General features: G+C 37.0%; 1 protein-coding gene across 2 annotated transcripts in view; it reads right to left on the bottom strand.

Annotated features, from left to right (window-relative positions):
• Nucleotides 1-7,689: 7,689 nt before the first annotated feature.
• LOC116072772 (olfactory receptor 7E24-like) overlaps nucleotides 7,690-12,432 on the bottom strand; it is a 17,132-nt gene continuing 12,389 nt past the window's right edge. The window contains exon 2 of one of the 2 annotated variants that reach the window (XM_031344332.1): nucleotides 7,690-8,733. In XM_031344332.1, coding sequence (XP_031200192.1) covers nucleotides 7,791-8,733 — 943 coding nt within the window. In that variant the 3' untranslated portion in view covers nucleotides 7,690-7,790. Of the gene's footprint in view, nucleotides 8,750-12,432 lie in introns of both variants that reach the window. The other variant, XM_031344331.1, reaches the window with a different exon arrangement.

Raw genomic sequence — 12,432 nt, 5'->3', positions numbered from 1 at the left:
GACCGGTCTTACTCCATGCTTCAAGGTACCCTGTTCCCAAGCAAAATCTAGGTCCCTGGCGAGTTTATCCCAGCAGGACACCATAAGGTTTCCGGACACCTCAAACCACGGAGCCATGATGTCACATTCACTCAAAAATCTCTCTAAGGATGACTTTTTAATTTTCAAATTCTTAGCTAAAAGCAGCTCCTGAAGAGCCAAAAAAATTGGATGTGACTGAGACGATCCCATGGTTAAATATTACTTTCGGTTCGCTACTCCGCGAACTTTACTTTCGGTTCGCTATCCCGCGAACTTTATGCTCGTCCGCTACTTCTTCTGCTGACTTTATACTCTCGGCTCGTTGCCCCACGAGCTTTATACTCGGCCGCTACTTCTGCGGACTTTAAGCTCCTTTCCGGAGACCTTATTCTGTCCCGACTTACCTGGGACCTTCCAGTGCACTGCCCTGACCACAGGAGTTCTGAGCCTTTTCCATATCTGGTTTCCCCGTACGGGCTACCAAAATGTCGCGACCACCCTCGACCAGCAAGAATGACGCAACACACTCTCGGGCTCTTCTCCAGCAGTTTATTCAGGAACCTTGAAGAATCTTCTGACTGACCATGAGGAAAGCCAACCCACAGGTTAAATACTGTATGGTCAGCCACCCAGGTAAAGCCACGTGGTGCTATCTAACAGGCCCACATAGCGGAAGCAAGCCAGTTGACTCAGCCCATAACCAAATAAGGAGTTGTTTACTTCAAGAGTGCTCGCCATCAGACTGGTGGAGGGGCGGCGGCCAGCGCCATCTTTGAGGTGTGGCACTTCGCAGCTTTCCACACATTACAAAGATGTTTTTATTTTGGTAACACAATTAGCAAGAGATCATCAGCTATACATAACTTCCTTTTTGTCCACTAAAAAGGTCCTTTCTTTCCAATATACATGGAACATAATTATAACTGTCATGGAAACTATGAGGTACGATATATAATGAAAGTGTCCAATCCATCAACTTTATCAATTTGGATAAAGTATTCATCTTTCCTAACTAAAGGAGTTTACAATTCTATACCTGAATTATGTTTTGATTTTAGCCTGTAACATCATTTGAAAGCCAACTTAAGTTTGCTTATGGGGCTATAATTAGTCCTCAACACCATCAGAAATCCAGGAACAAATAAAATATTACTTGAGAATATAGGAAGCACCAAACGTAGCTTCTAAAACAATTGCAGAGGCAGCTGATTACCTGGACAGTCCCCTAATTTCTTATAACATTGGAGCATCTATCTTCAGCCTTTTGGCCCAGAGCTATCTGGCAGACTCAGCAATGAAGTAGGAACATAAAGGACTAGCTTAACTTGTTCTGGCAGAGATTAGTAGTTGACTTCCCAGATCTGTTTGTCCTTTTGAACAGTATTTTGTCTTCAGATGAATAGACAATTTCTGCTCCATAGCTACCTTGCCACGATAAGCAACCTCACCTGAAGGTAAAGATATTCAATTCTTCTTTGAAGGGAATGAAGAAAATGCCAGGAGCAGACATGTCTCATTGTCAAATGATCCTTAATAATGAAATAACTTTAAACATCACATTCTGTTTATTTCTAATGTTTTCGAAGACTATCTGTGTAAAGTATATTTGAACTATTAAACTTTAGCTCCTCTTAGCCATTTCTATTTGAGTAAAATAAAAGCACTTTATATAATTAAATTAGAATATAACCTAACCATGAATTTACTATCTGGTCCTTAACTTGTGTTACTTAATCATTCATTTTTTTATTAGATTTTTAAAAATTTACATTTCAAATGTTAATCACCTTTCCTGGTTTCTCCTCCGAAAACCCTCTATCTCATCCCCCCTCTCCCTACGCACCAACATACCCACTCCTGATTCCCTGTCCTGGCATTCCCCTACATTGAGGCATTAATCCTTCTCAGGACTAAGGGCCTCTCCTCCCATTGATGTTCAACAATGCCATCCTTTGTTACATATGCAGTTGGAGCCATGAGTCCCTCCATGTGTACACTTTGGTTGGTGGTTTAGTCCCTGGGAGCTCTGGGAGTACTAGTTGGTTCGTTTTGTTTTTCCTCCTATGGGACTGCAAGCTTCTTCAGCTCCTTCAGTCCTTTCTCTAGCTCCTCCATTGGGGACCTTGTGCTCTGACCAATGGTTGGCTGAGAGCATCCACCTTTGTATTTGTCAGGCACTGGCAGAGCCTCCCAGAAGACAGCTCCTGTCAGCAAGTACCTGTTGAAGTTCACAATAGTGTCTGGGTTTGGTGATTGTATGTGGGATGGATCCCCAGGTTGGGCAGTATCTGGATGGTCATTCCTTGAGACTCTGCTCCACACATTGTCTCTGTATCCCCTCCCATGTGTATTTTGTTCCTCCTTCTAAAAAGGACCGAAGTATCCATACTTTGCTCTTCCTTCTTACTTTGGTCTGTGAATTGTATCTTGGGTATTCCAGGCTTCTGGGTTAATATCCACTTATAAGTGAGTGTATATCATGTATGTTCTTTTGTGATTGGGTTACCTAACTCAGGATGATATTTTCCAGTTCCATCAATTTGCCTAAGAATTTCATAAGTTCATTGTTTTTAATAGCTGAGTGGTATTCCATTGTGTAGATGTACCACACTTTTGTATCCATTCCTCTGTTGAGGGACATCTGGGTTCTTTCCAGCTTCTGGCTATTATAAATAAGGCTGCCATGAACATAATAGAGCATGTGTCCTTATTACATGTTGGAGTATCTTCTGGGTATATGCCCAGGAGTGTTATAGCTGCATCCTCAGGTAATAGTATGTCCAATTTTCTGAGGAACTGCTAGACTGATTTCCAGAGTGGTTATATAAGCTTGTAATCCTACCAGCAGTGGAGGAGTGTTCCTCTTTTTCTACATCCTCTCGTGACTCTGCTGAGTTTTTGATCTTAGCCATTCTGACTGATGTGAGGTGGAATCTTAGGGTTGTTTTGATTTGCATTTCCCTGATGACTAAGGATGTTGAACATTTCTTTAGGTGCCTCTCAGCCATTTGGAATTCCTCAGTTGAGAATCCTTTGTTTAGCTCTGTACCCCATTTTTAAATAGGGTTATTTGTTTCTCTGGAGTCTAATCTTGAGTTCTTTGTATATATTGGATATTAGCCCTCTATCAGATGTAGGGTTGATAAAGATCTTTCCCCAATTTGTTGGTTGCCGTTTTGTCCTATTGACAGTGTCTTTTGCCTTACAGAAGCTTTGCAATTTTATGAGGTCCCAATTTTCAATTCTTGATCTTAGAGCTTAAGCTATTGGTGTTCTTTTCAGGAAAATTTCCCCTGTGCCCATGTGCTTGAAGTTCTTCCTCACTTTTTTTCTGCTACTTTCTGCTCAGTTTATTTGATTTTATGTGGACATCCTTGATCCACTTGGACTTGAGCTTTGTACAAGGACATAAGAATGTATAGATTTGCATTCTTCTGCATGCTAAACGCCAGGTAAACTAGCACCATTTGTGAAAATGCTGTCTTTTTTCCACTGGATGATTTTAATGTCTTTGTGAAAGATCAAGTAACTGTAGGTGTGTGGGCCCATGTGCCTTCAATTCTATTCCATTCATCTACCTGCCTGTCATTGTACCAATACCATCCAGGTTTTATCTCAATTGCTCTGTACTACAGCTTGAGGTCAGGGATGGTGATTCCCTCTGAAGTTCTTTTACTGTTGAGAATAGTTTTTGCTATCCTGGGTTTTTTGTTATTCCAGATGAATTTCAAATTGCTCTTTCTAGCTCTATGAAGTATTGAGTTGGAAATTTGATGGGGATTGCATTGAATCTGTAGATTGCTTTTGTCAAGATGGCCATTTTTACTATATTTATCCTGCCAATCTATGAGCATGGGAGATCTTTCCATCTTCTGAGATGTTAGATTTCTTTCTTCAGCGACTTGAAGTTCTTGTCATACGTATCTTTTACTTGCTTGGTTATGGTCACAGCAAGGTATTTCATATTATCCATTACTATTTTGAAGGGTGTCATTTCCATAATTTCTTTGTCAGCCTGTTTATCCTTTGAGTATAGGAAGGCTACTGATTTCATTTGAGTTAATTTTATATCTGGCCACTTTGCTGAAGTTGTTTATCAGCTGTAGGAAGGAGTTCCCTGGTCGAGTTCTTAGGGTCACTTAAGTATACTATCATATCATCTGCATAATGATATTTTGACTTTTTCTTTTCCAGTCTGTGTCCCCTTGACCTCCTTTTGTTGTCTAATTGCCCTAGCTAGATCTTCAAGTATTATATTGAATAGATAGGGAGACAGAGGGCAGCCTTGTCTTGTCCTTGATTTTAGTGGGCTTGCTTCAAGTTTTTCTCTGTTTAGTTTGATGTTGGCTACTGTTTTGCTGTATATTGCTTTTACTTTGTTTAGGTATGGGCCTTGAATTCCTGATCTTTCTAAGACTTTTAACATGAAGGGATGTTGAATTTTGTCAAATGCTTTTTCAGTGTCTAATGAAATGATTATGTGGTTTTTTTCTTTCTGTTTGTTTATGTAGTGGATTTCATTGATGGAATTTTGTAAATTGAACCATCTCTGCATCCCTGGGATGAAGGCTACTTGTTCATGGTAAATGATCATTTTGATATTTTCTTGGATTTGGTTGGCAAGATTTTTTTTTCGAGATAGGGTTTCTCTGTGTAGCCCTGGCTGTCCTGGAACTCACTCTGTAGACCAGGCTGGCCTCCAACTCAGAAATCTGCCTGTCTCTGCCTCCCAAGTGGTGGGATTAAAGGCATGTGCCACCACTGCCTGGAGGTTGGCAAGAATTTTATTGAGTATTTTTGTATCAATATTCATAAGGGAAATGAGTCTGAAATTCTCTTTTTTTGTTGGGTCTTTTTGTGATTTTGGTATCAGCATAATTGTGGCTTCATAGAATGAATTGTGTAGTGTTCCTTCTGTTTCTATTTTGTTGAATAGTTTGAAGAGTGTTGGTATTAGGTCTTCTTTGAATGTCTGATAGAATTTTGCACTAAAACCATCTGGCCTGGGTTTTTTATTTTTATTTTTTTGGTTGGGAGACTTAATGACTGCTTCCATTTCTTTAGGGGTTATGGGAAGTGTTTAGATGGTTTATCTGATCCTGATTTAACTTTGGTATTTGGTATCTGTCTAGAAAATTGTCCTTTTCACCCAGATTTTCCAGTTGTGTTGAGTATAGGCTTTAGTAGTAGGACCTGATGATTTTTTAATTTCCTCAGTTTCTTTTGTTATGTCTCCCTTTTCATTTCTGGTTTTGTTAATTTGTATACTATCTCTGTACCCTGTGGTTAGTCTGGCTAGTTTATCTATCTTGTTGATTTTCTCACAGAACCAGCTCCTGGTTTTGTTGATTCTTCATACTGTTCTTTTTGTTTCTATTTGTTTGATTTCAACCATGAGTTTAAGTATTTCCTGCCATCTACTCCTCTTGGTGTATTTGTTTCTTTTTATTTTAGAGTTTTCAGGTGTGTTGTTCAACTGCTACTGTATGCTCTCTCCAGTGTCTTTTTGGAATCACTCAGAGGTATGAGTATTCCTCTGAGCACTGCTTTCATTGTGTCCCATAAGTTTGGGTATGTTGTACCTTCATTTACATTAAATTTTAATGTCTTTAATTTCTTTCTTTATTCTTCCTTGACCATGTTGTCATTCAGTAGAGCATTTTCCGTCTTCCATGTGTATGTGGGCTTTCTGTTGTTTTTGTTTCTATTGAAGACCAGCCTTAAGTCTATATTGTTCTGATAGGAGGCATGGGATTATTTCAATCTTCTTATATCTATTAAGGTCTGTTTTATGACTGACTATATGGTCAACTTAGGAGAAGGTGCCATGAGGTGCTGAGAAGAAGCTATATTCTTTTGATTTAGGATGAAATGTTCTATGTATATCTGTTAAATCCATTTGGTACAAAGCTTCTGTTAATTTCACTGTGTCTCTGTTTATTTTGTGCTTCTCTGACTTGTCCATTGATGAGACTGGGGTATTGAAGTCCCTCACAATTATTGTGTGAGGTGCAATGTGTGCTTTTAGCTTCATTAAAGTTATTTTTTTTATGAATTTGAGTACCCTTGCATTTGGAAGATAGATGTTCAGAATAGCAAGTTCTTTTTATAGATTTTTTTTCCTTTGATGAGTATGAAGTGTCCTTCCAAATCTTTTTTGATGACTTTTGGTTGAAAGTTGATTTTATCCAATATTAGAATGGCTATTCCATCTTGTTTCTTGGGACTATTTGCTTGGAAAATTGTTTTCCAGCCCTTTACTCTGAGGTAGTGTTTGTCTGTGATACTGAGGTGCATTTCCTGTATGCAGTAAAATGCTGGGTCCTTCTGATGTATCCAGTCTGTTAGTCTATGTCTTTTTATTGGGAATTGAGTCCATTGTTGTTAAGAGATATCAAGGAATAGTGGTTGTTGCTTACTGTTATTTTTGATGTTATTCTTATATTTGTGTGGCTATCTTCTTTGGGTTTCTTGAAAGAAGATTACTTTCTTGCTTTTTCTAAGGTGTAGTTTCCCTCCTTGGGTTGGCATTTTCTATCTATTATCCTTTGTAGGGCTAGGTTTGTGGAAAAATATTGTGTAAATTTGGTTTTTTTTTTCATGGAATATCTTGGTTTCTCCATCTACAGTAAGTGAGAGTTTTACTGGGTATAGTAGTCTGGGCTGACATTTGTGTTCTCTTAGAGTTTGTATGAGATCTTCCCACCATCTTCTTGCTTTTATAGTCATTCTATGCATGTGTGAAGTGTACAATTAGAAAAAATGATTTTGGTGTTGCTCATTGGGTGGATGTGCTGCAGCGTCATAAGTAATAAAATCACAAGTTTTCAAGAGTTCTTATAAGTAGGCAGATTCATCTAAATAAGAAATCTGATTATGAGATATAGCTACCAGTATTTTGAAATTTATTTATTTTAAAATTTTATTCAATTATACACTACATGACAAATATATTTCCATCATACATCTATATCCTCTTATGTCTTCTCATTCCATCCTATTAGTTCTTCATTGTCCCACTAGAGATATTTGTTTATACTTTATGTCATATAAATATGGATGATTTTATGTGTCTGTATAAAATATAGGAACCATGAATGAGAGAAAACAATTATTTGTCTTTCTGAAACTGTCATTATTCACTAAATACTATTATCTCTAGCTGGATCCATTTTTTTTCTTATTTGTCATGTCTGAAGAATATTTCCTTGTATAAAAATAATTTGCACATTTTTTACCCAATTTTCTGTTTTTGAAAATATAGGTGCCTCCAAAATTTAGTTTTTGTTGAGTAAAGCTGCAATAAAATTGATGGGAAATTGTTTTCGTGATATGTTGAATTGTAGTTCTTTGCATAAGTACCCAGGAATTGTAGAGTTGGACCATAAACAAGATCAACTTTTAGTTTTCCTGAGGAAGTTCCATATCTTCAACAGTTACAAGAGTAGTTTAAATTCCCATGGTGATGAATAAATGTTCTCTTTTGTCAATATCTCTATTATAGTTTATTTTTGTTTCCTTAATCACCGACAATGTGGCTGAGATGAAATGGAGTATTGGTTTACCTGATGGATGGTGAAGTTCAATGTTATTTATTAATTCATCAGTAGGTATTCTCATTAAATTTAATTAAAGACAAACTAAAGGAATATGCATTTAGGTATTAGTGGAGTGGAACCAAAGCCACAACAACAAAGAGATTATATTTTTATAGATAAATAGTTGGGTTAAGAACTCAAACTTCAAAAATAATGGAAGGTGTTATGAAATTACATTGCTCTTCTCTGCAGTTGCCATAGGGCAGTTTTAATGTCCCTGTTCCTCAGGCTGTAGATGAAGGGATTAAGCATAGGTGTGACTACTGTGTACATAAGTGAAGCAACTGCACAGTTTTCAGGAGAACTTGATGCAGTTGAACCAATGTATACTCCAATGGATGTTCCATAAAATAAGCAAACAACTGACAGGTGAGACCCACAGGTGGAGAAGGCCTTATACTTCCCATCTGTTGATGGAATTCTCAGGATGGAAGAAATAATTTTATAGTATGAGAAAATAATTCCTGAGGTTGAAAATAAACCAAAAAAGACACCAATAAAATGTATAACTATGTTTTTGGTGAACATTTCAGAACAGTTAAGATTAAGAAGTTGAGAAGGTTCACAAAAATAGTTAGAGATTTCCATGTCATTGAAGTATGTAAATTGTAGCACAATCAAATTGTGCACTTGGGAGTCCACAAGACTGGCCAAAACAGATGCCAAAAGTAAGAAGGCACAGAGGTTAGGATTCATAATGATTTTGTAATGCAGAGGGTTACAGATGGCCACAAACCTATCATAGGCCATTGCAGTCAGAAGCATACTATCCATACACCCAAAAATTATAAACATGGACATCTGTGTTAGGCAGCCCACATAGGAGATGGCTCTGCTTTGAGTTCTAATATCCCAAATCATCCTTGGGACTGTAGTGGAGATCAAACAAATGTCAGACCAGGAAAGATTGGAGAGAAAGAAATACATGGGGGTATGGAGGCGGAAGTCAGAGCTCACAGCTAGAATGATGAGCAAATTTCCAAGCACTGTGACCATGTAGAAGGATAAAAACAGCACAAAAAGGATAGGCTGTAGTTCTGGATTCTCTGAGAGGCTCATGAGATGGAATTGTGAGACAACAGGTAGATTTTGTGCTTCTGTATTGTTTGGACACCTTTGGAGAAACAAAATTTATTGGAAAAATATATGACAAAGTATGTATTACTATGATCTCAGAAGTAAAAGAAATAATTAAAAAAGGAAAATCATTGATTCTTTAAGTCCAACTTACTACAAGTAAAATGTTCTCACCTGGGATCCATAGCTTTCAGTGTCATGAGAAGACCAATCTACATTGGTCTATAACTCTACATATTGGTTTCCATGTTATAATCTCCTTTTATACAAGTATATTAGTGAGGAAATAAACATAACAGAGTGCCAAAATCAGAACATGAGGGATCAGAAGTTTAAGATCATGCAAAAAATAAAGCAATCTTTTTTGATGACACGGAGAAGGAGATAATATTTTTTCACTTTTAAAAATCATTACTATTGCAGCAAAAAAAACCAATAAAAAGAGAATATAGCACGTTTTTCTTAAGTCATAGGTAGCTACTTTATGAACACACCAATTCTCTAAACTGTATTATTTTGAATAGTAATTTACTGTTGTTCTTTTAGATAGTGAGCATAATTGTTACAAGGGAATACTTCAAAACTTTCTACTAGATTAAGTAGGAAAACCTTCTGGCGGAATCACCATCCCTGACTTCAAACTGTACTACAAAGCAATAGTGATGAAGACCCCATGGTATTTGGGGGAAACAGGAGAGAAACCCAAAGGACATGAGAACGAATGGAAATATGCAGCTTCTAGGGGTGGGAGACAGGAAGACCCTCTAGAAATTCCCAGAAACCTGGGAGGTGAGGGAGTCTCAGGACTCATTGTGGGAGACCTTAACCAAAATGCCCAAGAGGGAACTTGAAATGTCCACCTCCAATAGATAGGGCCTCAAGTGGAGGGATCGGGTTACCAACTACAGTCAAAATTTATGGTCCAGAATTGTTCCCATCTAAAAAAACTGCAGGGATAAAAACAGAGACGAGACTGAAGGAAAAGCTGACTCCAAAGGAAGATCAATAGTCTCAACTAACTCAGACCCCAGGGAGCTCCCAGAGATTGAGCCACCAACCAGGAGTGTCATACTCAGGCAGGTCTGAGGCCCCTAGCACATATGTAGCAGAGGTCTACGTGGTCTGAACTCAGTGGGAGAAGATGCTCTTCATCCTCTAGAGACTTGAAGCTTCAGGAAAGGAGGAGGCCTGGTGGGAGGAGAGCACCCTGTTGGAGGCAAGGGGGAAGAAGAAAGGGATGAAGAACTGTAGGAGGCAGGACTAGGAGGGAGGAGCAATGACTAGAATATAAGTAAATAAAAATAATTAATTTAAAAGAACTTACTTTAAATCTAAACTATGTGTAAGAAAAAAGAAATGGATGAATTATAGATTCATCAAATCTCTAAAATTAAGCCCAGAAGAATTAATCATACTAAACATATTCATCATAAATTAGGAAGTTGAAATAGTAATAAAAAGATTTCTAGCTAAAACTATCCAGACCTAGATGGATTTACAATTTCTATGGATGTTTACAGCAGACAGCCAAATCTTCTTAAACTATTTTTAAAAATACAGAAAGAAACACTTCTGAACTCTTTCTATGATCCAGCATCATCACAAAAGCATCATAAGGTAAAGGCTCACCAAAAAGGAAGACTAAAGAGCAATGATCCTGGTCAACATAGATTTAAAAATGTTCAGTAAAATACTTACAAACAGAATACCAACACATGTGAAAAGAGCTTATTCCCCATGATCCAGTTTCTTTTTCCAGAAGATGCAGGAACCTTCAACACACGTATTCAATAAGTCAGATAAATAGATTTAAAAACAAAAAATCATACTATGATCTCAATAAATGCAGAAAAATCTTGTGATAAAATCCAACCTTTATTATGCTTTCATTATAAGGGTCCTAGACAATGTAGGACTAGAGGGAACACATCTCAACCTAATGAAAGCTATATACAACACATGGTCATCATCATCCTAAATATATAAAAACATGAAGCAATCCCATTGCTATCAGGAATGAGAAAGGACTTGCAACTATCCCCACTTCTTTATATTGTGCTTGAAATGATAGCTGAAGCAAAAGAATACTAAAATAGATACTAGGAAAATAAATCAAACTACTCCTGTTTTCAAATAACATGATATTACATATTAGAAATCTCAAAACCTCTAACATAAAGCATCTAGAAATAAACGAATTTAGCAGTGTGGTAGAATGTAGAATCAACTTTCACTAATCAATAGCTAGTCTATACAGCAACAACAAACAAACAGAGAAAAAGACACCCTCCCCTTCACAAAAATCTCAAAGAGAATAAAGTAAGCAGGAAGGATCTAACTAAGGAATATATGAAACTCTACAATGAAAACATCTGAAAGTAGGGAAAGACACTAGAAAATGGAAATATAGCTCATGCTCTTGAATTGGCTGAATTAATATTATAGAAATGGCTATTTTACCAAAAGCTATTTATGGATCCAATGCAATCCCAATCAAAATCTCCATCTATACCTCTGCAGAGATGGAAAGAAATCTATCCTAAGATTAATATTGCACCTTAAAAGTCAAAATCTAGGAAAAAGAAAATATGGAGGGAAAAAATAATGCTGAAAAGATTATAATTACAGATCTTAAGATAGTCTATATATCTACTGTAATTAAAACCATATGGTACTGGCTTAAAAACAGACATGTAGTCCAATGTAACAAAATCAAAGACATACCTATAAGCACGTATAACTTTAACCACATAATGCCTGACAACAACCCTCAAGTTATATGCTGGAGATAAAGCACCTTTAACAAATGGTGCTGCGAATTTGACAGCACACCTGCAAGCGCTAGACCAAAAAGAAGCCAATTCACCCAAGAGGAGTTAAAGGCAGGAAATAATCAAACTCAGGGCTGAAATCAACCAAATAGAAACAAAAGAACTATATACAAAGAACCAACTAAACCAGGAGCTGGTTCTTTGAGAAAACCAACAAAATAGATAAACCCTTAGCCAGACTAACTAGAGGGCACAGAGTCAGTATCCTAATTAACAAGATCAGAAATGAAAAGAGAGATGTAACAACAGACACTGAGGAAATCCAAAAAATCATAAGATCCTACTACAAAAGCCTATACTCAACAAAACTGGAAAACCTGAATGAAATGGACAATTTTCTAGACAGATACCAGGTATCAAAGTTAAATCAAGATCAGATCAATGATCTAAACAGTCCCATATCAGCTAATGAAATAGAAACAGTCATTAATAGTTTCCCAACCAAAAAAAGCCCAAGACCAGATGGGTTTAGTGCAGAGTTTTATCAGACCTTCAAAGAAGACCTAATACCAATACTCCTCAAACTATTCCACAACATAGAAACTGAAGGCACTCTACCCAATTCATTCTATGAAGCCACAATTACTCTTATACCTAAACCACACAGAGACCTAATGGAGAAAGAAAAATTCAGACCAATTTCTTTTATGAATATCAATGCAAAAATACTCAATAAAATTCTTGCAAACTGAATCAAAGAACACATCAAAATGATCATCCACCATGATCAAGTAGGATTCATCCCAGGGATGCAGGAATGGTTCAATTAACTGAAATCCATCAATGTAATTCACTATGTAAACAAACTCAAAGAAAAAAACCATATGTTCATCTCATTAGATGCTGAGAAAGCATTTGTCAAAATCCAACATCCCTTCATGATAAAAGTCTTGGAAAGATCAGGA

This window comes from Mastomys coucha, unplaced genomic scaffold (genome assembly GCF_008632895.1).
Source record: "Mastomys coucha isolate ucsf_1 unplaced genomic scaffold, UCSF_Mcou_1 pScaffold23, whole genome shotgun sequence".
NCBI classification, from domain to species: domain Eukaryota; kingdom Metazoa; phylum Chordata; class Mammalia; order Rodentia; family Muridae; genus Mastomys; species Mastomys coucha.
The sequence above is the reverse complement of the archived record's forward strand: the minus strand, read 5'-3'. Positions and strand labels throughout refer to the sequence as shown.